Source organism: Symphalangus syndactylus, chromosome X (genome assembly GCF_028878055.3).
Source record: "Symphalangus syndactylus isolate Jambi chromosome X, NHGRI_mSymSyn1-v2.1_pri, whole genome shotgun sequence".
Classification (NCBI taxonomy): domain Eukaryota; kingdom Metazoa; phylum Chordata; class Mammalia; order Primates; family Hylobatidae; genus Symphalangus; species Symphalangus syndactylus.
Window position 1 is genome coordinate 27,723,486 of NC_072447.2, and position 27,954 is coordinate 27,751,439.

Sequence of the window (27,954 nt, forward strand, 5' to 3'; positions counted from 1 at the left end):
GAAATACCATTTGACCCAGCCATCCCATTACTGGGTATATACCCAAAGGACTATAAGTCATGCTGCTATAAAGACACATGCACACGTATGTTTATTGTGGCACTATTCACAATAGCAAAGAGTTGGAACCAACCCAAATGTCCAACAACGATAGACTGGATTAAGAAAATGTGGCACATATACACCATGGAATACTATGCAGCCATAAAAAATGATGAGTTCGTGTCCTTTGTAGGGACATGGATGAAACTGGAAAACATCATTCTCAGTAAACTATCGCAAGGACAAAAAACCAAACACCGCATGTTCTCACTCATAGGTGGGAATTGAACAATGAGAACTCATGGACACAGGAAGGGGAACATCACACTCCGGGGACTGTTGTGGGGTGGGGGGAGGGGGGAGGGACAGCATTAGGAGATACACCTAATGCTAAATGACGAATTAATGGGTGCAGGAAATCAACATGGCACATGGATACATATGTAACAAACCTGCACATTGTGCACATGTACCCTAAAACCCTAAAGTATAATAAAAAAAAAAAAAAAAAAAAAAAAGAATACTGAAGACTGGAAGCAAGTATTACCTGGCATCTTTTACTTTTAAAACTGGGACTAGAAAGAAAATATATTTGCTGCACAGAGAAAAAACAGGGAGTTAAGAAGAAAGGAAAGTGAGGAAAGGGACCGTATGTGCTCACTTAGGATATGTGCAAGATGGAAGGTCCTGGATTGCAGTCTGATTTGGGATTCAGGTCCAACTCCAGCATTCAGTGTCTGCAGAACTTGAGCCTCAGTTTTAGTTTCCTGAAAATGAGTCTGATGCCAGACGTTTTTTTAAACAACCTAATCAAATGATATAAAATATTTGGCAAATCAAAATGAGTCAAGAATCAGCTGCTGCTGTGTTTCTTTTTACCCTATTCCCTTTCCTTACCATTCCTTTCTTCCCCAGCATTAACATATAAAGCCCCAAAATCAGAGCCAGAGGCTAGCCTTAGTTATAAATCAAAAATATCTCATTCTTCACCCCTGCCCTTTCCCAGTGGTATTTATCTACATCAGAGGTCAGCCAACTTTTTTCTATAAAGGGCTAGATAGTACATATTTTAAGCTTTGTGGGCCATAAACTACTTTCACAACTATTCACCTCTGTCATTGTAGCTCAGATGCAGTCATTGATGTTATGTGAATGAATGGGCATAGTGTGTTTCAATAAAACTTTATAAAAACAGACAGTGGGCCAGGATCTACATAAAAGTAACCACAGGCACTGATTCAAAACCTTAAAGCTAGCTGAATGAACTCTTATATTTCTCTGACACATCTAAACAAGGCAGTCATTAACAGTTTAGAGGCCAGGCACGGTGGCTCACACCTGTAATATCAGCACTCTGGGAGGCCAAGGCAGGTGGATCGTTTGAGCCCAGGAGTTCAAGACCAGCCTGGGCAACACAATGAGACCCCCATCTGTACAAAAAAAAATTTTTAAAATTAGCTGGCATGGTAGCATGTGTCCATAGTCCCAGCTACTCAGGAAGCTGAAGTGGGAGGATCACTTGAGCCTAGGAGGTAGAGGCTGTAGTGAGCTGTGTTCATGCCACTACACTCCAGCCTGGGTGACAGAGCAAGACTCTGTCTCAAAAAAAAAAAAAAAAAAAGAAAAGAAAAAAGAAAAAGAAAGTAGAAAGTTCTGGCAAGATCTTCACTGGTTTATTTGGGTAGGAGATATTTTATTTTCTGGCCTGAATTCCATAAACAATTGCTTATATTCTGTTTCTCTTTGTGCATGGGGTTCTCGCCCATTAGTTATTATTATTTTTTTTTAAAGTGCTTTTGTTTTGTTTTGCTTTGTTTTGTTTTTTTGGGTTTTTTGTTTTTTTTTTTTTTTTTTTTTGAGACAGAGTCTCACCCTGTCACCCAGGCTGGAGTGCAATGGCGTGATCTTGGCTCACTGCAACCTCCGCCTCCTGGGTGATTCTCCTGCCTCAGCCTCCCCAGTAGCTGGGATTACAGGTGTCTGCCACCATGCCCAGCTAATTTTTATATTTTTAGTAGAGACAGGGTTTCACCATGTTGGCTAGGCTGGTCTTGAACTCCTGACCTCGTGATCTGCCTACCTCAGCCTCCTAAAGCTTTTTGTTTTTTTAAGATCACAACTGGATTTGTTCAGAATGGCTTCACAGACATAACTCAAAACAGGGTATGTCATGATCTGTACTCTGTGCAACTGAAAACAAGGTATTGCCTTCCAAAACCCCGAATGTTAGACATCTTCCTAATGCTCTTGGGGGTTATGAAATGTGTTCTTTCTTTTCAGCAGATTTAAATATCTCGGTTGACTGCAGCTTCAATCATGGGATCTGTGACTGGAAACAGGATAGAGAAGATGATTTTGACTGGAATCCTGCTGATCGAGATAATGGTATTTATATTTGACAATTTCATGTTCTGCAATATGGTGAAGGGATAGAAGGCCCTCCGTGAGTGACGGGTTGTTATTCCCATTACTAATCAGAGCAGGGTTGTTTGTCATTTTTGGAAACTTTTAGACCTTCTGAGCTCTCCCTTGATAGATGACTAACTTGGTTCAGCATATATTCTCCTACTTAATCCCTCTCCCACACACCTGCCTCCACAAAGGATATGGGAGCAAACCTCTTCCATATTCACTCTCCTGCTGCTGAGGGAGAGATGTTGAGATTTGTATAAAGTTTGGGAGAGTTAGAGAAAAGGTAGAAAGAAGTGGTTTCTTCTTCCCAGTTTACCAGCCATGGCATCTTGTAGTTTTTGTATTGTTTTGTTTTGTTTTCATGGGGGACATAAATCTTGAAAGGAAATATGACCTCCACCTAAACCTGGTGTTTTAGTAGAGTGGCCTCTCAAAGCATGAAAATCATAATGAACATCAAGTCAATGACCTGAACTCCTGAACTGAGCTTTCCCTTCTGTTTGTTGCTTGAGGATTTCTTTCAAGCCACCTGTCCTTGAATTTTTCTCAATCTTATCTGTGAGCTGCGGATTTCCCATCCTTCCCATTGCCTACTTAAACACTATTGATGGACCCTAACTATCCCCTTAGTGTTTGTCTTGCAGATCCCATTTAGAGCACAAATTGAGTCTCTGTCTCCTGAAGACTGACTATATAATTAAAGACAACTGTTACACCTTCAGGGACTCCAGTTACTTATCAATCAAATTATTTCTTTGGGGATGTATAGGCTCAGCCCTCAGTTAAAAGATCTTACTTTTAGATCCTTCCTCTAGACTAATTCCTCTCCAACATCTTCCCTTTCATGTCTTCACATGCAATCAGAAAACCTAGATATCCCCTGACAAGAATTCCTTTTTGAACTTGGGGTTAGGGGAGAGGGGATACATCTCACACAGCAGTTGTGTGAATGGGACTTTTACTAAAGATTCAGTGTAAGCAAAGGGCAAATTTAACCAGGCTGAAAACATCATATCATTGGAAAAGCTATCTTGTTGATAACTAACCTGAGTTTCTCTTTTCTTCCATAATGGCATCTCTAAATTTATGTCTACCAGAGCTATATCATATTGGGAGCCCATAGGTTATTCCAGGACCTCCACAGCTGATACAAGGTTATGTTAAGTCTTAAGTTGAGTCTTCTGTGGGAGGGAAGTTCCCTATTTACAAACACTCAATTCACAAATAACCTCAGGGTTCTCAGCTTCTGCATCATTCAAATCATACCCCTGCTCCTCCTGCACCTCCACTGGATTTCTAGGTGAGCTTTTCATTCCTTCTGTACAGCTAAATATGAAAAAGAAACATGGCCAAGGCGGGAGGATTACTTGAGCCCAGGAGTTTGAGACCAGCCTGGGCAACATAGGGGGATCCCATCGCTACAAAAAATTGAAAAAAATAGGCTGGGTGCAGTGGCTCATGTATGTAATCCCAGCACTTTGGGAGGCCGAGGTGGGCAGATCACCTGAGGTCAGGAGTTCAAGACCAGCCTGGCTAACATGGTGAAACCCTGTCTCTACTGAATATACAAAAATTAGCCGGGCATGGTGGTGTGTGCCTGTAATCCCAGCTACTTGGGAGGCTAAGGCAGGAGAATCGCTTGAACCCGGGAGGTGGAGGTTGCAGTGAGCTGAGATCGCACCATTGCACTCCAGCCTGGGCGACAGAGCAAGACTCCATCTCCAAAAAAATAAATAAATAAAAAATAAAAAACAAAAAAATGAAAAAGAAAAAATTAGCCAGGTGTGGCAGCATACACCTGTGATCCCAGGTATTCAGCAGGCTGAAGTGGAAGGATCACTTGGGCCCAGGCATTTGAGGCTATAGTGAGCTATGATGGCACCCCTGCACTCCAGCCTGGGTGACAGAGTGAGACCCTGCCTCAAAAAAAAAAAAAAAAAAAAAGAAAGAAAAAGAAAAAAAGAAAAGAGACATGAATGAGTTAGCATTATTAGAGGGATAAAACCACAAAGACAGCTCAAAGCGGACTTTATCTGGGAGAGAAAGGGAAACCTGCCACAGTAGGTGACAGCGTAGCTGAAAGAGATGCCAGATGAAGTATAGGATGCCTATATTTCACACAGGCAATTAATACTTTTTAGTATGTCTTGGACATGTACTTTATTTGAAATTCAAACTCCACTGGGCATCCTGTATTTTTATTTGCTAAATCTGGATACCCTGCTAGCTGGGGAAGAAGACCAGATTCTGGATGCATTGAAAACTAAGGCTGACCGGGCGCGGTGGCTCACGCTTGTAATCCCAGCACTTTGGGAGGCCGAGGCAGGCGGATCACGAGGTCAGTAGATCGAGACCACGGTGAAACCCTGTCTCTACTAAAAATACAAAAAATTAGCCAGGCATAGTGGTGGGCGCCTGTAGTCCCAGCTACTCCGAGAGGCTGAGGCAGGAGAATGGCGTGAACCCGGGAGGCGGAGCTTGCAGTGAGCCGAGATCGCGCCACTGCACCCCAGCCTGGGCGACAGAGCAAGACTCCGTCTCAAAAAAAAAAAAAAAAAGAAAACTAAGGCAATGTCAGCCTGGGTCCTGCAAGTATCTCTGACTTGTGGTGGCAGAAGACCACCCATTCCCCAATGTCTTCTTCCTGGCTTCTATAGAAATTTTTCCTTCTTATCAACTTCTTCAGACCCTACTCTTTGAGAGTTTTTGCCCAAGTTCATCAAAGCCACAACCTGAAGATTGGAGATGAGCAAAAGTCCACTACACCACAGGTTAAAAGATACTTAGAAGATTTGCAGGATTTGAAGGAGAGTGTTCCTGTCATCCTAAATCAGAAATTGGAGTGATATATTATACATGGTAGTTGAGCTCCATGAAACCACTAGTACAGGTGCAGGTGTGTTTTGGATTAAACACCACACTCTGGACCCACTTAAGGAGCTGATCATCTTACATGTCATTGACTCAGTGGGGAAATGCATTCTAAGTTTCAAGTCACCAAAATGGAAATGAAATTATGGAACACAAGTTCTCCACCAACTGCAGATTACCTGCAGTGCTAAAGGATCATTTAATTAGATTCTTACCCCATATCTTTGTGTATGCTTTGTGTATGCAAAAAATTCCTCGGTTTCTCTGACCATCAGTTTGTCTATATAACAAAAGATTTCAATTGTGTGATCCCTAAAATCCATTTTAGCATGAAACTTTTATTCCTATGTTCAAAATGAAAAGGACTTCAGCTTTCCCTATAGGAGACTATTGTTTACTTTTTATAGCTTTTTTATACATTAAAGCCAAACTCCTTACAATTGCCTCATTAATTGTGCATTTTTTCCCTTCTCTTTAAGCTATTGGCTACTATATGGCAGTTCCAGCCTTGGCAGGTCACAAGAAAGACATTGGCCGATTGAAACTTCTCCTCCCTGACCTGCAGCCCCAAAGCAACTTCTGTTTGTTCTTTGATTACCGGCTGGCTGGAGACAAAGTCGGGAAACTTCGAGTGTTTGTGAAAAACAGTAACAATGCCCTGGCGTGGGAGGAGACCACGAGTGAGGATGAAAAGTGGAAGACAGGGAAAATTCAATTGTATCAAGGAACTGATGCTACCAAAAGCGTAAGTGGGAAAAAAATGATTAAACTCAATATTTGCATTCTTTTGCAATGGTTTAACAAATGAAACAAAACATTTACTGAAGTATGTAGGCATTAGGGATACAACGATAAGACTTTTTCCCTACACTTAAAGAATATGTTCTGGAGCTGAATAGGCAAGGTGATTAATCGGCACAACTCATGGATACTTATCTGGTGTATGCATATCACATTCTATGGAAATAACCTGTTTGTCAGGCTCCTCTTACCAACATCCTTCCAAATCAGGCTATACATTCTGTAGTATGTAAAAGAATGTCATGCTCATTCATTCTATGCCCAGAACTTACTACAATTAATGGCAGCTAGAAGGTGATTTTTTTTTTAATTTTTTTTAAACTGAACTGAGAGAGTGGCTATTGTCAGGGTCCCCAGGACCACCTTTAGGTTCAGTGATTCCCTAAAAGGACTCACACAGAAGTCAGAAAAGCTGTTATGTTCACAAGTACAGTTTGTATAGATTAAAATCAGTAGAGGGAAAAGACACATAGGGCAGAATCCAGGAGAGACCAGGCAGAGGCTTGCAGTTTTTGTCTCCCAGTAGAGTCATATGGGCAGCTATTAATTCTCCCAGCAACCAAGCATGATGACACAAAGTATTGCCCACCAGGGAAGCTCACCCAAACTTTCGTGTCCAAGGTTTTTGTTGCGGGTCAGTCTGCCCATGTGATCACCTGCATAGCTGACTTTAGTTATCTAGTCTCCAGCCTCTCTAGTGGTCAGGTTGATACCATGTGACTCAAGGCCCACACCATAAGTCACATTGTTACCATAAACTATCTGGCATGGCCCAAGGCCTCAGGTAAACAAAGGCACTCTTAATCAAAGAGGATATTACGAGGGCTTAGAGGTTATCTCCTAAGAACCAGTCAAAGGCCAAACCTTTCTTTGGAATGTGTAGGGTTTGGACAACCCAGACCTACTGAGTTAATCTTTTATTGCACAGTGGGTTTAATAAAGGAAAAGGAAACAGAGTTTTAAGAGGAAGTTGGTCAAGTGGATGAAACCCTGAGAAAGAACAGAATAAAAATGGCAAAGAGTCTATTCAGTTTGACCCATCAGGAGGTGGCTAGTGACCTTTGCAAGAGTTCTTTCTTTGGAGGGGAAGGGTCGAAGGTCACACTTCAGAAAGATGAAAAGAGAAGGGATCAGAGCCTGAAGGCAGCCGCTGTGGACGTTATAAAGAGTTTGGTCAAGGTAGGCCAGACGAGGTGACTCACGCCTGTAATCCCAACACTTAGGGAGGCCGAGGCAGGCAGATCACCTGAGGTTGGGAGTTCGAGACCAGCCTGACCAACATGGAGAAACCCCATCTCTACTAAAAATAAAAAATTAGCCAGGCGTGGTGGTGCATGCCTGTAATCCCAGCTACTCAGGAGGCCGAGTCAGGAGAATCGCTTTAACCCGGGAGGCGGAGGTTGCAGTGAGCCGAGATCGTGCCATTGCACTCAAGCCTGGGCAACAGGAGTGAAACTCCATCTCAAAAAAAAACTTAAAAAACAAACAAACAAAAAGTTTGGTCAAGGTGGGAAGGAAAAAGGGTGAAAGCTAGAAAAAGGTACATTAAGTGGTGATAATAGGAAGAACAATTAGTAGATCCACGTATTAGGATTCCATTTATACTTTGCTTGTGAAAGATGACTAATGCAAATTTAACATCTTTTCATTTACATGTCATGGTTTAATTAAAGCAGAACATCTTATTTAAAGTATGTAATGAGACATGACTATAAATAAAAGTATATGTTGGGTACCAGTTAATGAATTTCCTAACCACTCTTCCCCTCTGAGGGAAAAGCAGCCAGTGCTTGTTTAGGAATGACACATGCATTAATTTGAGTTTATTCTTATAGCAGTACATTTAAATCAATACAAATCCAATCCACGTATTTTCCTGTTGTGTTTGCGGCATGGTTTGGGGACTGTGGCACTGAGCTATGCTATATATGGATGATAACCCCTGCTGGGGCATTGAAACATGCCTCTGCACAGCATTCATAATTACTTTCATGTTGACTGAATTCATGTGATGGAGAATATTTTTTATATAACATGGTAGCTTGCAGGGAGGGTATACTAGCAAAACAGTGATTTTTTTTTTAAATGCACATTTCTGTAGACATGCCCCCAAAGAGCCTGGCCAGCAGTCACACTGGAACACAGCAGTGCTTTCATAAGAGGCATTCTCAGACCCAGGCATCTGTTCCTTGAATTCTTCAGTTCTAGGGGAAATCTTGGTGGGGGGATATTGAAGGGTAAGGAAGCTGACTAATCCAGACTAAAGAATATATTCCAGTTTAGCAATGTCATATTGGCTGTGGACATTTGTAACAGATGTGACTCTTGTTGCATAAACTTGGGCATACAAGGTAAGTCACATTGCTTTCTCGAAATCAAACTATTTCTGAATCCAAAGCCCCATCCCATTAGGCTGGGGGGAAATTTAATCTTGGCTATTTCCTTATTCAGAGTTGAGATAGGGGCCCCCTCGCTAGGGTAGCCTGTGCTTTTGAAAGACTAAAAATGGTCCAGACATTAAGAAGGGGGCAGCACATCTTTACTTCATCATGAGGGCCATGGATACCCACATCTTCTGCACCTACGTGGCCCTTGAAGTCACTCATCTCTTCAACTTCCATGCCAGGCCCAGACACAGAAACCCTTTACTGGGGTTGGAATCTTGTTGCTGAGAATCTAGCCTCAATGGGAACATCAGGCAACCATTTTCTGCCCAGGGCTCTGCCAGGGAGATGCAGTGGTACAGCATCCTAGTCCTGGAGAATCTCATGGCTCCCCTCACCACTTCTCCTTTTAACCTTCTACCTTCAGCCACAGTCTCAGAAAGTTAAGCTTGTGGGTAACAAACGTCAGGAAAGGGACCATCTTCCAGAAAAGTCTGCTTTTGATTGTTATATCCCAAATCTCCTTGATAAAAAAGAACATTAAAATCCTGCCTAATTTTGGGGGGGATAGAGGAGGTAAAAATATAGTGAAAAACACAAAACTAGTATGTCAATTAATTATCCTGACATTTATTTCTAGTTATCCAGGGGTTATCAGTCAGGGGTCTTAGTGTTGGAAAAGCCACCATATGCCAAGATGTAGACATAGCCACCCTCATTATCCCACCCATTGCAGCTGCTGTGAGGGGTCTGCTGTTTGGCTCACCCCTACTTTTTAAAAAAAGTTCCTTTGGGTACAAAAGGAACATCTTTCTGAAAGCAGTTCCCTCCTGAGACTAGAGGAAAAAGAAACTTCTATACCCAGTTATGCTATCACTGGCTGCTTAGTAATAACTTGTTTCCAACAGTTCTCAAGAAAATGCACTCAGATTGAGAGCAAAAGAGAGCAGACCAGGTACTGAGCAGTCATAGACCCTTGTCATCTCCATTTGTTCCCTGAGGTTTCTCCTCTTTGGAGAGCCAGAGAAAACTGGATATGGTGATGACAGCAAGCCTAAAGTTGCTTCATTTCTGAAGACTATTCTGTGATTGTTTATTAAGCAAAAGAAAAGATGGTGCTGGGGATAGTGAATAACTGCATGACGGCATTGTTGAGAGCATGATTCTTAAAGGAACTTTCTTTAAAATGCCAATTTATACGAGTTTGAATTTATATAAGTTTGAACTTAAAAAGTTTAGAAATGACAAAAGGAAATTATTTTTTTGAAAATAAGAAAAGATTCATAATCATACTACAGTAACATGAGTGCTTTTATATTTCACATTTTACTTTGCACATGAATGTATATTTGTATTTATCTGTAACTGCAGTATATGTAGGCTATTGTTGAATTTCATTTTGATAGGCTATATGTGCATGTTATTTTAAAGAATACCATGTTCCAAATGAAATATTCTTTTCCTTCTATGTTTGTTCCAGGGTAACTTTAGTCATCTTTGAATCAGGATCATTTTGTTGTCCTCTAAATCTGCTTATTTCGGACATTGAAGATTGTAGAAACCCTCTAGGCCTAGTCCGCTCTTTATGGGAGGCATGGGAGACATACTTCTCTTTAGAGTGAATGTTACTGGATAGGTGCTCCATAAATTGTAGCTATTATTATTTTCATAATTATTGAATTTAACAAATATTTCTAGTGTTTTATCTGATTATAAAATTAACATGAACTATTTTTTTTAAAACAACATTACAATATTGAAGAAACTTACATTCATTCAGGCGGGGCGCAGTGGCTCATGCCTGTAATTCCAGCACTTTGGGAGGCCTCGGTGGGTGGATCACTTGAGGCCAGGAATTCGAGACCAGCTTGGCCAACATGGTGAAACCCAGTACTAAAAATTTTAAAAATTTAAAAAATTAGCCGGGCATGGTGGCACATGTCTGTAATCCCAGCTACTCAGAGGCTGAGGCACAAGAATCACTTGAGCCTGGAAGGCAGAGGTTGCAGTGAGCTGAGATTGTGCCACTGCACTCCAGCCTGGGTGACAGAGCAAGACTCCGTCTCAAAAAAAAAAAAAAAAAAAAAACCATACATATATATATAAATAAAACAAAACCTTCATTCAGCAAATATTGATTTTAATTATATTTATTTGAAAACATGTTTGGATAAATGAATGAATATAAAATAGTCACTGTATATCCTTAATTTTGTTAAATGAGTGCCCTGTCATTTTGTTTCCAATTTGAAGATAATTTTTTTAGTATTCATCCTCTGTTCTGTCTATATAGAAATTTCTAAACTATAGTTTGTTTCTCTTTTGATTACTAATAAATTTATTAGACAAAAGTGATTATAGCATATTATGAAATATTTTCAACACATGAAAACAACATTCCAGGTAATCTCCAAATACATTAACCAATATTTTAAGAAAAATAATTAGGCCAGGCACGGTGGCTCACGCCTTTAATCCTAGCACTTTGGGAGGCTGAGGCAGGTGGATCACGAGGTCAGGAGATCGAGACCATCCTGGCTAACACTGTGAAACCCTGTCTCTACTAAAAAATACAAAAAATTAGCCAGGCGTGGTGGCGGGCGCCTGTAGGCCCAGCTACTCGGGAGGCTGAGGCAGGAGAATGGCGTGAACCCGGGAGGCGGAGCTTGCAGTGAGCTGAGATCGCGCCACTGCACTCCAGCCTGGGCCACAGAGTGAGACTCCATCTCAAAAAAAAAAAAAAAAAGAAAAAGAATTACACTCTTATAAACTACCAAAATCTAAATAAAATCTAAATATATCTTTGACTATATAGTTTTGTTTTGTTTTGTTTTTTGAGACAGAGTCTCATTCTGTCGCCCAGGCTGGAGTGCGGTGGCGCGATCTCTGCTCACTGCAAGCTCCGCCTCCTGGGTTCACGCCATTCTCCTGCCTCAGCCTCCGGAGTAGCTGAGACTACAAGCGCCCACCACTACAGACGCCCGCCACCACGCCTGGCTAATTTGTTTGTATTTTTAGTAGAGACGGCGTTTCACTGTGTGTTAGCCAGGATGATCTTGATCTCCTGACCTCGTGATCTGCCTGCCTCGGCCTCCCAAAGTGCTGGGATTACAGGCGTGAGCCTTGACTATATAGTTTTTTATTAGATGTTCAAGGGGAATATTAAATTTCTTCTCACTTGGTCATATTTTATTTTTTGTTTTGCTTTTCTTTAAATGGGAATTCCAAAATTTGCTTTTAAATCTTATTCTTCTCAGCTTTATGGCGTTTTTCAGAATCCATGTGGGCTTTGCTATGACCTCGTTTTCACCAAATGTAGTTCTCTCAGCGCAGACACCTGCCATCTAAAAAATAATCTATTACTGTATATTCAATGTCGAAGCCGGTTTCTATGAAATAGGGACACGAGTTAATAGCTATTAAATAGCTTGATTATATCATTGTTTTGAACAGTTTGGAGTAATTTTTTTATTCTCTCTCCATTATTAGATCATTTTTGAAGCAGAACGTGGCAAGGGCAAAACTGGCGAAATCGCAGTGGATGGCGTCTTGCTTGTTTCAGGCTTATGTCCAGATAGCCTTTTATCTGTGGATGACTGAATGTTACTATCTTTATATTTGACTTTGTATGTCAGTTCCCTGGTTTTTTTGATATTGCATCATAGGACCTCTGGCATTTTAGAATTAGTAGCTGAAAAATTGTAGTGTACCAACAGAAATATTATTGTAAGATGCCTTTCTTGTATAAGGTATGCCAATATTTGCTTTAAATATCATATCACTGTATCTTCTCAGTCACTTCTGAATCTTTCCACTTTATATTATAAAATATGGAAATGTCAGCTTATCTCCCCTCCCCAGTATATCTGATTTGTATATGTAAGTTGATGAGCTTCTCTCTACAACATTTCTAGAAAATAGAAAAAAAAAAGCACAGAGAAATGTTTAACTGTTTGACTCTTATGATACTTCTTGGAAACTATGACATCAAAGATAGACTTTTGCCTAAGTGGCTTGGCTGGGTCTTTCATAGCCAAGCTTGTATATTTAAATTCTTTGTAATAGTAATATCCAAATCATCATCTTGTGTCATGGTTTAATTTTTCTAGGTAAGAAAATATGTTCTTGATTCTGTGTTTACTTATGTAAATGATTATTTGCTTTTCTGAAAAATGTAGTTTTTATTCTTTTCACTATTACTTCATATTCTTTAAAGGTACTTTCTATTATGGGAAAATATGACCGCTTTATTAGGCCTTATAACTGCAACGCAGATTCACATATATTGGAGTTTTTGTTTGTTTTTTATTTTTTAGAAGTGAGGTCTTGCTATGTTGCCCACGTTGGTCTTGAACTCCTGGCCTCAAGCGATCCTCCCATCTTAGCCTCCCTTAGCTGGGATTACATGAGTGAACCGCCGCACCCAGCCAGCATATATTGTTGAGCTCAAAGCCTCAGAGAACTACCTTAAACTAAATGAGCAGGTAGCAGGACCCAAAGAAACATGGATAACTTCTTTGTCTTACTCTTTTCTTCCAAATTCAGGAAGAGCTTTGTGTAGAAATCCTGAGTGTATTCCTTGAGGACGGTTTTATATTCTGTTTAAGATTCTGGGTTAGAAACAGGTCTAAGACACCCTCCAAACAGAAGGTTCTCCAGATATTTGCGCTCTGTTACCTAAAGCAATTAAGGCATTGAACCGTGGTAGGAAAAAAACAGAGGTGATCCACTTACTAATCTTTAAAATTTAATTTTAATATAAAATTAAAACCCCACTCTTGAAGGTTTTTAAATACTTAAACCCTAAGTAATTCTTCTTCAACAATGTTCTCTTTAATACAACCAACACATACAACCTTTTAAGATGGGGTGGGGACCACATTGTTTTTCCCTAGTGTGAGAGAATCTGGGCATACAAAATCTATATAGGACTGTAACTGTATCTGTTAGGATAACTGCTAGTTATGGAAACCACAAAAATAGTGTTTCTGGTGAGACCAGATGAAAAACTGCCCAGCTAAGGCAAATCAGCCCACAGACTCCTAAGAGATAATAAAAATAGTTATTTTAAGCCACAAAATTCTGGGGTAGTTTGCTACACAGCAAAAGTTAACTGATATAGGTGATTTCTGATATTGTGGTAGAACTTGAAGAAGACCCCCTGTCTCTTCCATGACCAAGGACATTTGAGAGCATAATGTGGCTTAGAAGAAAGGACAATGGGTCCGGGTATGGTGGCTCAAACCTGTAATCCCAGCAACTCCCTTTGGGAGGAGGAGGTAGGTGGATCTCTTGAGCCGAGGAGTTGGAGACCAGCCTGGGTAACAGGACGAAACCCCATCTCTACAAAAACTACACAAACTAACAGGGCATGGTGGTGTACACCCGTAGTCCTAGCTACCCAGGAGGCTAAAGTGGGAGGATCACCTGAGCCTGGGAGGTTGAGGCTGCAGTGAGCTGTGATCACACCAGTGCACTCCAGCCTGGGCCACAGCATGACACCCTGTCTCAAAAAGAAAAAAAAAAGAAAGGACAATGGAGGGGAGAACTTACAATGAAAGACAGTGCCCGAGTGATTTAGGTTAAAGGAAGAAATGTTAAACCAGAAATGAAATAAGGAGACCTGGGAACTCTGCTACATATGGATAGAAAATCAGTGCACAAAGCTCAGTTAAGTTTCATATTTCTCTAAAGTCTGCAGCAGAGACCATGGTTGCCTACACAATATCCATTCTCATCTTTTTCCTTACCAGTATGACCATATATAAATAGATTTTTAGCAGGGGGAGGTAGGCAATGTGATCAACTAATAGACTGCATTTCCCAGCCTCTCTTACAGATGGGGAGGCCCCTGAGATGGAGGCTGAAGTCATTCTTGGGGCTTTCAGGAAGGATCATTAAAGGGGGCTTCCAGCTGGCAGACCCCTCTTTTGGCATTTCCCTTCCTCCATCCTGCTTGCAATGTGGCTGTAAAGGCAAGAGGTCCATGAACCACTTTGTGATCAAGAGGGCAAGGCCCTCACCTTGTGAAGTACATAACTAGAGGAAGCCTGGGTCCCTGATGATTTTGTGAAGTCTCTACCCCTATCCCAGACTGGTCACTGCTGGACATTTTCTTAAGTAAGAGAAAAGCCCTCTCTTGGCCTATCTAGGATTTCAAACAGCACAATGCAGACCCAAGTGATCACTCTCCTGGGAGAGTCTCATGGACTAACTTCTTAGATCCTTAAATACCAACATATTGTTTTGAATTTCAGTCAATAGCCTATGGTATCAGGCAGCTCTAGCCTGCACCAGCACTAAATCATACTTAGATTCCTTTGCAGAACTTAAGGTCAGCTAGTTCAGCCATGACTTCCATATCTGTTGTCCCTGGCTACCACCCAACATGCAAACTCCCCCTCTTCTCACCCATCATCTCCCCATCTCTCATCCCCACTCTGTTATGGGCTCACTCGGCACTTCTCCCCACTATTTCTACCCCCATCACACATGATCCATTGTCTGGCAAACAAATCCCCCTCCATCTTAATTCATGCTTAAAGGTCTCTTCCTGCATTTCTCAAGCTTAGCTGAAACTGGGCTCTCTCCCAGGGACACCTCTCCCCCTGCAGCCTTATCAAATGAAAACCACTCATCTTCCCACACTCCATACATGGCAGGGTCTAAAGTTGAGGGTGGCGTTCTCCTTACTCCACTCTTATTCACCACCTCTTATTTCTGTAATGTGAAAGCTGCTGTTCCTTGGAGGTGCAGTTAAGTAGTTCTATAGCCTTCTGTCCTGGCTAGCCATTGTCACTGACCAGCATGGCGATATCCATGCAAATACCCATCCAAGATCCTAGCCTCACAGTCCTTTGACCTCATCTATCCCAGTTACCATCACCTCCTCCTCAGTCACTGCACCATGGCCACCCCTTGGACTTGATCATTGCCTCTGAACTCTCGAACTCCAACATCCCACTCTCTGGTCTCTCTGGCTTCCTCCTCATCCTACTCCCGCTACACTTATTCTTTGGCCTTTTTGAGACCTCCATTCCCTCGACATCTCCATTTTCTTCCTATCTCTTGACCTCCTCTTGGCTTGACTTTCCTCTCTAACAAAACATAGCCTAGACTCTGAGGCCCATCATCTCTTCAAAGACACTCTTGTCAATGCCCCTCAACTCCCAGGCTCGTGTGTCTTCCACTGCCACCAGGAAGAGCCCCCAATCAACCCAACTGCCTTCTTTTCTCCATCGTGTCTCCAGGCTGCTAAGCATGGTTAGAGAAAGTTAAACAACTGTGCAGGCTGAGCCTTCAAAAAAACCATTATCTTCAACCTTCCACAAACCTGTAGTGCTGCCCAAATTATTTACCACTGAGCAGTGCTTGGCTGTTTGCTTGTATACACTAAGTAACATTCACCAGGATGTCCCTGTTGGGGGAACCTGCCCCCAATATTTCAACGTAGGTTCTATTTTCCCTAAGTGTCGGCCGGTCTGAGAAATAAAGAGAAAGAGTACAAAGAGAGGAATTTTACAGCTGGGCCTCCGGGGGTGACATCACATATCGGTAGGACCATGATGCCCACCTGAGCCGCAAAACCAGCAAGTTTTTATTAAGGATTTCAAAAGGGGAGGAGGTGTATGAACAGGGAGTAGGTCACAAAGATCATGTGCTTCAAAGGGCAAAAGGGAGAAGAAAGATCACATGCTTCTGAGGAAACAGGGCAAGGACAAAAGCAAAGATCACAAGGCAAAGGGCAAAATTAGAATTACTGATAAGGTTCTATGTTCAGCCGTGCACGTGTTGTCTTGATAAACATCTTAAACAACAGAAAACAGGGTTTGAGAGCAGAGAACCGGTCTGACCTCAAATTTACCATGGCGGGATTTTTTCCCCACCCTAATAAGCCTGAGGGCACTGCAGGAGACCAGGGCGTATTTCAGTCCTTACCTCAACCGCATAAGACAGACACTCCCAGAGCGGCTGTTTATAGACCTCCACCCAGGAATGCATTCCTTTCCCAAGGTCTTAATTATTAATATTCCTTGCTAGGAAAAGAATTCAGCGATATCTTCCCTACTTGCACGTCTGTTTACAGGCTCTCTGCAAGAAGAAAAATATGGCTCTATTCTGCCCAACCCCGCAGGCAGTCAGACTTTATGGTTGTCTTCTCTTGTTCCCTAAAAATAGCTGTTATTCTGTTCTTTTTCAAGGTGCACTGATTTCATATTGTTCAAACACATGTGTTTTACAATCAATTTGTACAATAGTGGTCCTGAGGTGACATACATCCTCAGCTTACGAAGATAACAGGATTAAAAGATCAAAGTAAGACAGGCATAAGAAATTATAAGAGTATTATTAGGGAAGCGATAAATGTCCATGAAATCTTCACAATTTATGTTCCTCTGCTGTGGCTCCAGCCAGTACCTCTGTTCGGGGTCCCTGACTTCCAGCAACATGTCCTCACATCCTTCAGCCCCATAAGTTAACTACTGAAATAACAATGACATGAACCCCCATTTTTGCCTGCTAAGGCTGAATGTCATTCTGACTAAAGCCCTGAGTTGAGGATTTTGAGACCACATTTGGGCCTTTATCACAGCAAGGACGGGTACTGAATGACACTGTTTGGAGTTCTCAAAGGCAAGGAGGTAGGCAACTGTCAGCAGATGTGACCTGTGTGGCGGCATGATCCTCTCCCTATTCTACAGGCTGTGTCACTCACTCCCTCTGAGGAAATGAAATGAACTGGGAGAACAGGCCTGCCTGTCTCAGGCTGGGTAGTCCTTGGCGTGTGAGGATCCTCTTCTAATAATTCACAAAGGGGTGGCTGTGTCCAGCCACATGACCAAGGAGAAGGGCTACTACTCCCTCTTCAAAACACTGCCTCCACTCTTCCCCAGACTGAAGGCTGACCCTAACCAAGGAAATGGTCCAAAACTGTCCAGAATGGGGAGCCCTGGAGAGGGGTTGTACCTTTAGTTAGGTAACTCACTCCTAGGACAAAGAACCCTGAGCCATGTTGCTATAACCTTAAGACTGGTCTCAGAACTTTGTCACATGTAAAAAACCTTCAAATGTCCCTCCATTATCTCTAAGAGCAAAGCAAGAAGATGGCACTTGAGCACTGGCTCCGCACGGAGTTGTTGAGTATTCACTGTTTAAGAAAACAAGGAGACAAGTAGAAATTTGAGCACTTGCAGGATATCTGACAATATTAAGCAATATTTTTAGGTTGGATAATGGTACTGCAGTTATGCTTTTTTTAAAGAAAGAATTCTTCCCTTTAGAGAAACACACTGAACTACTTAAATGAAATTACATGAGGTCTGGGATTTGCTTGGAAAACAATGGGGGGAGAGGAGGGAGTCGATGAGGGTATCTAGAAGAAAAGATGATAAACATTTTTTTCTGGAATGAGCCATATAGTAAATATTTCAGGCTCTGTGAGCCAGACATCTCTGTCACCACAACTCAACTCTGCCACTATAGCACCAAAGCAGCCATAGGCAATATGTAAACAAATAGGAGTGGCTGCATTCTTTAAAAAGTTAATTTTAAAGCCTGTAGCTGGCCAGACTGAGGCCAAATACTGTAGTTTGTTGACCTCTGGTCTAGAGGAAACAAGAAAAGCCATGAGTTCATAATTGACAAAACTGAGTGATGGGGGTCTCAGAATACTAATTGGTCTACTTTTTTGTATGTTTCAAATTCTCCACAGTAAAACATTAAAAAACAAACAAAGAAGGAAATAGACCATATATTTTTAAGAAAGATTACCATCACAAATGCTTAAAATAAAACCAATTGGATTTTTTTTTTTCTTTTTGAGAACGAGTTTCACTCTGTTGCCCAGGCTGGAGTGCAGTGGCGCAATCTGGGCTCACTGCAACCTCCACCTACCGGGTTCAAGTGATTCTCGTGCTTCAGCCTCCCGAGTAGCTAGGACTACAGGTATGTGACACCACACCCAGCTAATTTTTGTATTTTTAGCAGAGATGGGTTTTCACGATGTTGGCCAGGCTGATATTGAACTCCTGACCTTAGGTGATCTGTCTGCCTCAACCTCCCAAAGTGTTGGGATTACAGACATGAGTCACTGTGCCCTGCCACCATTTGGATCTTGAAGCATTAAACCTTCAGATGTATGCAAAATATTCTCCTAGTAATCCCCTAGCAATTGGGAGAATCAATTTCCCACGGGCCTTCTCTAGGCCTTCCAAACCAAGACCCGGCCAGGAGCGATGGTTCCAGAGCTGGCATTGCTACCACAGCAGCACAATTCTGGGCAGGCTCTGGGGTGGAGGCTCAGTATCTGTAAGATGCGTGGATCTATGGGAGGGTCGCTTTAACTCTCCAAGACAGTGGCCTCCCTCCACTCCCCTGCCACACAGCAGAGCACAGCGGTTGATAGCCAAGTAGTGAGAATCCCTGGGGAGGTTACCTACCCTCTCTCTGCCTCAGATTTTCCCAAATGAGGATGGCAACATGGAAGCCTACCCCAAACCAGGTAAAACTCCAAGGCACAAAATGTCATCAGGCCTGGACATGTTCACTGTTGTCATGGAGATGTCATCTACAGAGCTTCTCTTTCTCCCATTTTCAAGGGGAAAGCACCTGGCTTCTGAGTGTGCTGAGATTGAACCCCAGCCCACATTTCTCCCGTGGGACATGCACAGTTTTTTTTCATTGTAATACTTACTGCTGGGTTCCCCTCCTAAGTGGTTCCACCAATTCACAGGCCCACTAGCAGTGGGGTGAGAGTAGTATTCCCTTACCCTCTGCACAAAGTTCATATTAGCAAACCATTGTAGTCAACCTCACTGGGGGCAGACACCGGCTCCTTGCTGATTATGGTGAGATGGGGCATCTTGGCAGGTCCACTGGCTGCCTATACTTCTGCTTTTGTGATCATGTCTTTTTATCCTTGAGTCACTACCAGTGTTCTGAAGCCCAGTCTTGGCTCTCTCTCACATCCTCTTTTCCTGACCCAACCTGTCAGGCCTCTGCCTCACCTGTGGGTCCCTTCAGATGTTCACCATCAGCTCTGGGGGCTGGGAAAAGCTTCCCTGTGGCTGGGGATATCTGTCCTGCCCCTCCCTTACAGACCTCAGGGGATTTCCACCCAGCGTGGCAGGTGTATACTGTACCTGCAAGATGGCAGCTGGGACTTGGGTGACCCCTGTATCCCCACTGCTCAGGCACTTACTTGATGCCTCCCTAAGACAGCACTGGCCTCCAGCCTAGCCTGAGAAAGCCTGGTTTTTTTTGAGATGGAGTCTTGCTCTGTCGCCCAGGCTGGAGAGCAGCAGCGCGATCTCGGTTCACTGCAAACTCCATCTCCCGGGTTCAAGCAGTACTGTCTCAGACTCCCGAGTAGCTGGGACTACAGGCGCACGCCATGACAGCCGGCTATTTTTTGTATTTTTAGTAGAGATGGGGTTTCCCCATATTGGTCAGGCTGGTCTCGAACTCCTGACCTCAGGCGATCCACCTGCCTCGACCTCCCAAAGTGCTGGGATTACAGGCATGAGCCACCGCGCCAGGCTGGGAGCCTGCATTTTTTTGCACTCTCCTTTTTCCTTGAAAGCACAGAATACTTGTGGGCTGGCTATGGAATATTTTTTACCTGGACATGTCTTCATAGGTCAGAACTGTGACCTAAGCCAAAAGAACAAAGCTGGAGGCATCACGCTACCTGACTTCAAACTATACTACAAGGCTACAGTAACCAAAACAGCATGGTACTGGTACCAAAACAGAGATATAGACCAATGGAACAGAACAGAGCCCTCAGAAATAATACTACACATCTACAACCATCTGATCTTTGACAAACCTGACAAAAACAAGAAATGGGGAAAGGATTCCCTATTTAATAAATGGTGCTGGGAAAACTGGCTAGCCATATGTAGAAAGCTGCAACTGGATCCCTTCCTTACACCTTATACGAAAATTAATTCAAGATGGATTAAAGACTTACATGTTAGGCCTAAAACCATAAAAACCCTAGAAGAAAACCTAGGCAATACCATTCAGGACATAGGCATGGGCAAGGACTTCATGTCTAAAACACCAAAAGCAATGGCAACAAAAGCCAAAATTGACAAATGGGATCTAATTAAACTAAAGAGCTTCTGCACAGCAAAAGAAACTATCATCAGAGTGAACAGGCAACCTACAGAATGGCAGAAAATTTTTGCAATCTACTCATCTGACAAAGGGCTAATATCCAGAATCTACAATGAACTCAAACAAATTTACAAGAAAAAAACAACCCCATCAAAAAGTGGGCAAAGGATATGAACAGACACTTCTCAAAAGAAGACACTTATGCAGCCAACAGACACATGAAAAAATGCTCATCATCACTGGCCATCAGAGAAATGCAAATCAAAACCACAATGGGATACCATCTCACACCAGTTAGAATGGCGATCATTAAAAAGTCAGGAAACAACAGGTGCTGGAGAGGATGTGGAGAAATAGGAACACTTTTACACGGTTGGCGGGACTGTAAACTAGTTCAACCATTGTGGAAATCAGTGTGGCGATTCCTCAGGGATCTAGAACTAGAAATACCATTTGACCCAGCCAACCCATTACTGGGTATATACCCAGAGGATTATAAAACATGCTGCTATAAAGACATATGCACACGTATGTTTATTGTGGCACTATTCACAATAGCAAAGACTTGGAACCAACCCAAATGTCCAACAATGATAGACTGGATTAAGAAAATGTGGCACATATACACCATGGAATACTATGCAGCCACAAAAAAGGATGAGTTCATGTCCTTTGTAGGGACATGGATGAAGCTGGAAACCAACATTCTGAGCAAACTATCGCAAGGACAAAAAACCAAACACCGCATGTTCTCACTCATAGGTGGGAATTGAACAATGAGAACACATGGACACAGGAAGGGGAACATCACACACTGGGGCCTGTTGTGGGGTGGGGGGAGGGGGGAGGGATAGCATTAGGAGATATACCTAATGTTAAATGATGAGTTAATGGGTGTAGCACACTAACATTGCACATGTATACATATGTAACAAACCTGCACGTTGTGCACATGTACCCTAAAACTTAAAGTATAATAAAAAGAAAAAGAAAAAAAATAAATAAAGACATATGAACTAGCCCATGGGCTTTAACATCAAAAAAAAAAAAAAAAAAAAAAAGAACCATGAAAAGGCTGATGTTTTACCTGAATTACAAGCTAGCAGGTTGTCCTGTCCTGGTTTCATAGATATTGGTAAAAAAACACAGCTTGGCCGGGCACGGTGGCTCATGCCTGTAATCCCAGCACTTTGAGAGGCCGAGGCAGGCACATAACTTGAGGTCAGGAGTTCGAGACCAGGCTGGCCAACATGGTCAAACCCCATCTCTACTAAAAATACTAAAATTAGCCTGGCGTAATGGTGCACACCTGTAATCTCAGCTACTCAGGAGGGTGAGGCAGGAGAATCACTTGAACCCAGGAGGTGGAGGTTGCAGTGAGCCAAGATGGCGCCACTGCACTGCAGCCTGGGCCACAGAGTGCAGCATACACAGTCGGCTTCTGCCACAGCTGAGCCCTGAGTTTGGGAAAGCCCCAATCTAATAAGAGGGCTGAGAGCAAAGCTTCCCAAACTTTGTCCTGGAAGGAGACAATACCTTTATCATTTTAGTCGGGAACCAAGTCTGCCCTCCAAAAGGAAGATGCTATCCCTATTCCCTGAGGCTGTTCACTATACAAACATCCTTGAAAAGAGGCCGGGCACGGTGGCTCACGCCTGTAATCCCAGCACTTTGGGAGGCCGAGCCAGATGGATCACAAGGTCAGGAGTTCAAGACCAGCCTGGCCAAGATGGTGAGACCCCATCTCTACTAAAAATACAAAAAAATTAGCCAGACGTGCTGGTGGGCACCTGTAATCCCAGCTATTTGGGAGGCTGAGGCAGAGAATTGCTTGAACCCGGGAGGCAGAGGTTGCAGTGAGCCGAGATCACGCCACTGCCCTCCAGCCTGGGCAACAGAGTGAGACTCCGTCTCACAAAAAAAAAAAAAAGAAAAGAAAAGATAGTTCAGAACAAAGGCTGCCAGGGGCAGCCCTATGGCGAATCACTTCTCAACATAGACTCTTCACTTTCTAGAATTCATTAGATGAGGGGACAACAGAAAGATTTGATAGGAATGGTGATCTCTCACAAATCCGTAACGTTGCAAAAACACTCTCCCCTTATACGGGCCCAGCTACATTTCCCTGAGTGAAGAGAAGTATACTTTCTGGAACTTACTTTCCCAGGGCTGCTATTGAAATCCTGTTCCAATCAGACCATAAGATATCAGTTAGGTGATTTAATTTCTGTAAAAGAAACAAACATAGAGTGAAATCATTCCAAATTTTGAGGGAGAAGTATCACAGTTTTGGAACATGTTATAATTTGATAATCTCCTCTAAAAGTGGTTATTTGTTTTTTGAGTCGAATGGGCTTGTCTCTTAGAACAATTAACATGTTTTGGAAACCTGACAGGATGAATTGGATAATGACTATTTAGCATAATTTCGGGTAAATGCAGTTCTCATGGAAGGTGGAAAGCTATCAGCCTGACAATCTAAAGCACCGATAGTTTCTCCCCAAGAAGGAATAGGGGGTAGAGGTAGTGGCTAGACACGTTTCTATTTTTAAAACTGGCTTTTATTGAATGTTGGTGAATTTATCTCAGTACATTGATTTTAATTGGGATTAAAAAAAAAACTCTTTTGACAAGTCTGAGGCCCTCTAAAAATGTCAAAAAGGCTTAGACTGGGTCAACATCTAAAAAACCAACGTAAATGAACTCAACCTTTTTTCTCTTTAATTCCATCAGACTGTGACTACAGATACCAAATAGCTGTGTTCTGTCTCTATTCAAAGTGTTGTCCTGGAGTTGTGCAGATGCAGCTTCATCATTCTGTCTGGTCAAGGAATGGTAAGGTAACACGAACTTTGGGATTTTTGTACATACAAACAAGGGTCCTTTTTGTATGTGGAGAATGGGGTTCTAGGTTGACCTTTTTAGAAATGTGGCATTTTTAAATGTCATATCTATGCTTCATAAAAAATTCTAGTATTAATATGCACATGAAAAAAATCTGTAAAATAATTTATAAATAGACTTACATCTTGGGAGGCAGTAGTATGTTGTGGCGGTGAGTCTGCCTGGGGCCAGAAAGAGCTGCCCGTAAGTGGGCTTAAGATAGAAAGGTTACATATCCATAAGATAGAGGGGTTACATATGCATATTTTTGACCAAAATAATTACCTTGTGTATACCTTTAATCAATTTGGTAGTGTCATATAAATTGTTTTACATTTCTATGTTGTCTTATTTGTTTGTTTGGTTTGGTTTCTCCCACTCTGTGGCCACTTTGTATAGCACTAAGAGTGCTGAATGTCATTAGGTAAGAGCTAATTACCCTTTCTTTCTCAATAATTTCTTTGACGGCCTATATATTTATTTTAATGACAATGTTGCTCAAAACACATTTGAAATTGCCTTTTTCAGGTACACAAATCATACAAGAGACTTGGCATTGTCAATTTATGTTTAAAATTTTTGGTCATCATTTATGACCAAAAATAGCATTACCAACCCAGAATTCCACTGCTAGGTATATACCTAATAGAAATGAGTAGTAGCACTATTTGTATTAGTCCCAATGGAACAACCCAAATATCCATAATGTCCATTGTTAGAATGGATGCACTGTAGTGTATTCATTCAATAAAGGACTATGAAGACATGAGAATGAATAGCTTAATGCTACCCACAGCAACACAGACAAATTTCAAAAATATGTAATTGATCAAAAGAAGCCAGAAAGTACATACTGTACACTTCCATTTACTTAAGTTTCAAAATCAGGCAAAATTAATCTATGGCGGTAAAGTTGGGATTCTGTTTATGCTTTTACCCGTGGTGGGGGCAGGATGCTGGAAGAGAACGCAAGCGGAGAATTTCTGGGGAGGCTGGTAATTTTGCTTCATGGTGCTTTTTGGATGGACATGTTCACTGTGAAAATTAACAAGCAGTACACTTAAGATTTGTACACTAACTTTTCTATATATGTGTCATACTTCAGTAAGAACTTCTTTCAAAAAGTAAAAGTATTACTCCTCCCACCCCTTAAGATGAACCTCAGCCGGGCGCAGTGGCTCACGCCTGTAATCCCAGCACTTTGGGAGGCCAAGATGGGCAGATCACAAGGTCAGGAGATCGAGACCATCCTGGCTAACACCGTGAAACCCCATCTCTACTAAAAATACAAAAAATTAGCTGGGCGTGTTGGCGGGCGCCTGTAGTCCCAGCTACTTGGGAGGCTGAGGCAGGAGAATGGCGTGAACCCGGGAGGCAGAGCTTGCAGTGAGCCGACATCGCACCACTGCACTCCAGCCTGGGGGACAGAGCAAGACTCCGTCTCAAAAAAAAAAATAAATTAAAAAAAAAAAAAAAAGATGAACCTCATCTGTCTGACATTGTGCCCAATGACTCGGGACACCTAGAGTGAATTCAGCTGTCAGCGCCAGGTAGGTTGTGGCTGAAGCTACACAGACTCAGGTATAATCCAGCCACGGATGACTTTTGTTGCGGATGTTCACCGGCCTGCCATCCAGGCTGCTGGAGGTGAATGTCATCGGAATCTGGAGAGGAATTTCAACTGGCCCAGGGACTGAAGTTTGAGGAAATATTCCTGCTGCTCAAGAGCCTGGAACTCTCACCTGCCCCACAGCTATTAGTTTTTCTGGACAGTGATGGAAATTTCCACGTCTCCCTTTTCTATCCCTGTTACTTCTTTTAAGTCTTTTTCCTCCTAAGATGAGTCCAGGCTATCCTCACCCAGCTCTCCTGCTGAATGTGAACCGCTTTCCACTTGCATCAGTTTTTTGGAGTTTTGTCTCAGAGTTCCAGCAGTGCCCCCATGTGGCTGCATGTGTGTGGCTGCCACCAGGCAAACAGCAGTGCTGTTTCCAGGATCTCCTCCTACTCCCTCTTTGTTCCATTTCTTCTCCTCCCTGGTGTTTTATGAACTCATGCTTCTTTCTGGGCACCCAGAACCTTCCAATTCCGTCACCCTTAAGATCTCGAAGAATCCAGTGTTGCAGACCTTTCATTCCCTCCCAATTCTCCCCATCAACATTTACTTATCCTATGTCCCATTCCATTGGTCTCTGACAAGTAAAGGGAGACGATCCTTACAATATAACTCAGGCATAGCAAATAAACAGCTTCAAGTGTAACCTTTCCTAAGTAATAGTTGCTGTTTTATAATAGCAGCTTTCAATGTCTTCATCCAAAGGAATGAGTAAGAAAGGAATTGTAGCACCATGGTAAGGTCAGGGGTTCTCTTCTGATGTCCCTCAAATCACACAGCCATATTAAGACAGGCTGTGTCAGTTAGTGTTTACTGTTAGCAAGCCACCAAAACAGACCCAGCAGAGGGAAGTTACAGTAAGGATAGCAGGAGTGTACAGGTGGAGGGAGAGACCAGCCAGCCAGCTTTGGAAATGGGCCGCTGGGCTAGAAGCAGAACTATGGGAAAGGAGCCATTGGAGGAATGGTCTCATAAGGACACCACCCTCACCTTAATGATCTTTCACCATGTTTAGACTCCACATGATTCTTCTTAAAATTCACATTCCAGGGAGGATGTGCAATCGGGCCAGCTGGGGTCATCTGGCTGCCACCTGGCTATGGCAGAATAGGGACCTGATTGGCTGTTTGGAAGGTGTGCTGAAGCTGGGTGGTCCAAACTCACCAAAGCCCACCATGTGAACCCCATCATGCAAATCTGAGATTGAGTACATGTAATTATCCCAGGCCGCATACCAGTGTAATAGATCTACTCTCATAACGACAAAAGAGTTGACACCTTCATTCTCTTCAGCAACCAGAAACCTAGGTGGGGTCTGAGTCAAGGTTTGAAATGAAGAACAACTAATATAAACATTATTGCCAGGCACAGTGGCTCACACCTGTAATCCCAGCACATTGGGAGGCCGAGGCAGGTGGATCACTTGAGATCAGGAGTTCCAGACCAGCCTGGCCAACATGGTGAAACCCTATCTCTACTAAAAATACCAAAAAAATCAGCCCGGTGTGGTGGCACATGCCTGTAATCTCAGCTACTTGAGAGGCTGAGGCAGGAGAATTGCTTGAACCCAGGAGGCGGAGGTTGCGGTGAGCCAAGATCACGCCACTGCACTCCAGCCTGGGTGACAGAGTGAGACTCTGTCTCAAAAATAAATGAATAAAAATTTAAAAAAATTATTATATGAGCCAAATAATGCAGCAACTCCACGTATTAGGTTTTTGTGAGAAAATGAGGCTGAAATGGCAAAGCGCTTGTCTTGGGCACTGTAAATCAGAACGGTATACTTCTGGCCAAACATATCTCCCACTGAAGACTAAGAAGAGAACATGGCTGTCCTTTATATTGTCACTGTTGATATATAGGCCCTCCTGGCAGCATGCCAGGTCACATCATGAAAGGACGGCTGTGGGTGGTGTGTACAGTGTCAGTCCATGAGAATGAGCCATGAGGCCACTTGGTACAAGAATGAAAGATAAAGGAAGCAGCACAGACCAATGCTTCAATGTTTAATGCTTATGTCTCGCTATGCTGATGAACTGCTGTTACGAAACGACTTCCCTTTAAAACAAAGACTCAAAAACCAAAATGAAGTGAGGCATTTCATGGGGCAGTCCACATGTCAGGATCACCTCCAGACTGTACTACTCCTGGTCACAAGCCACTCTGGCAGAACAAAACCCCAGATGACAGGCCTCAGTTTGGATTTCTTCATAGCAATGGAAATAGCAACTGCGTAGGCAGGCAGAGGTCTTTGAGTAGAGTTGGTGTCCCCTTGTTCCATTTCATTTTGTAAGTGTTCTATATTTTTCTGATTAAAGAGAATTTTGAAGAATCCCTAGTAAGAAAATAGTAAAGATGTTGCACTGCCTCTGAATTTTTCTCTTATGATATGCACCAGTGTATTAGTACATTCTCACACTGCTGTGAAGAAATACCTGAGACTGGGTAATTTAATAAGCAAATAGGTTTAATTGACTCACAGTTCTGCAGGGCTGGGGAGGCCTCAGGAAACTTACAATCATGGTGGAAGAGGAAGCAAACATATCCTTCTTCACATGGTGAAAGCAAGGAGAAGTACAGAGCAAAAGGGGAAACACCCCTTATAAAACCATCAGATCTCATGAGAACTCACTATTACAAGAACGGCATGGGGGTAACTGCTCCCATGAATCAATTACCTCCCACCAGGTCCCTCCCACAACACCTAGGCATTATAGGAACTACAATTCAAGATGAGATTTGGGTGGGGACACAGCCAAACCGTATCAACCAAGAGGTGACTGAAGCCAGACTTTCTGGTCCTTCATCATTTCTCCACTAAAT

The 27,954-nt window shown here is 42.6% G+C and overlaps 1 protein-coding gene across 3 annotated transcripts in view; it reads left to right on the plus strand.

The window, feature by feature from the left end:
- The window catches only part of EGFL6 (EGF like domain multiple 6), a 183,716-nt gene extending 171,078 nt beyond the window's left edge, over positions 1–12,638 (plus strand). The window contains exons 10-12 of one of the 3 annotated variants that reach the window (XM_063634911.1): positions 2,326–2,427; positions 5,805–6,070; positions 12,000–12,638. In XM_063634911.1, coding sequence (XP_063490981.1) covers positions 2,326–2,427; positions 5,805–6,070; positions 12,000–12,110 — 479 coding nt within the window. In that variant the 3' untranslated portion in view covers positions 12,111–12,638. Of the gene's footprint in view, positions 1–2,322; positions 2,428–5,804; positions 6,071–11,999 lie in introns of all 3 variants that reach the window. The other 2 variants (XM_055268933.1, XM_055268934.1) reach the window with 2 other exon arrangements.
- Positions 12,639–27,954: the final 15,316 nt, after the last annotated feature.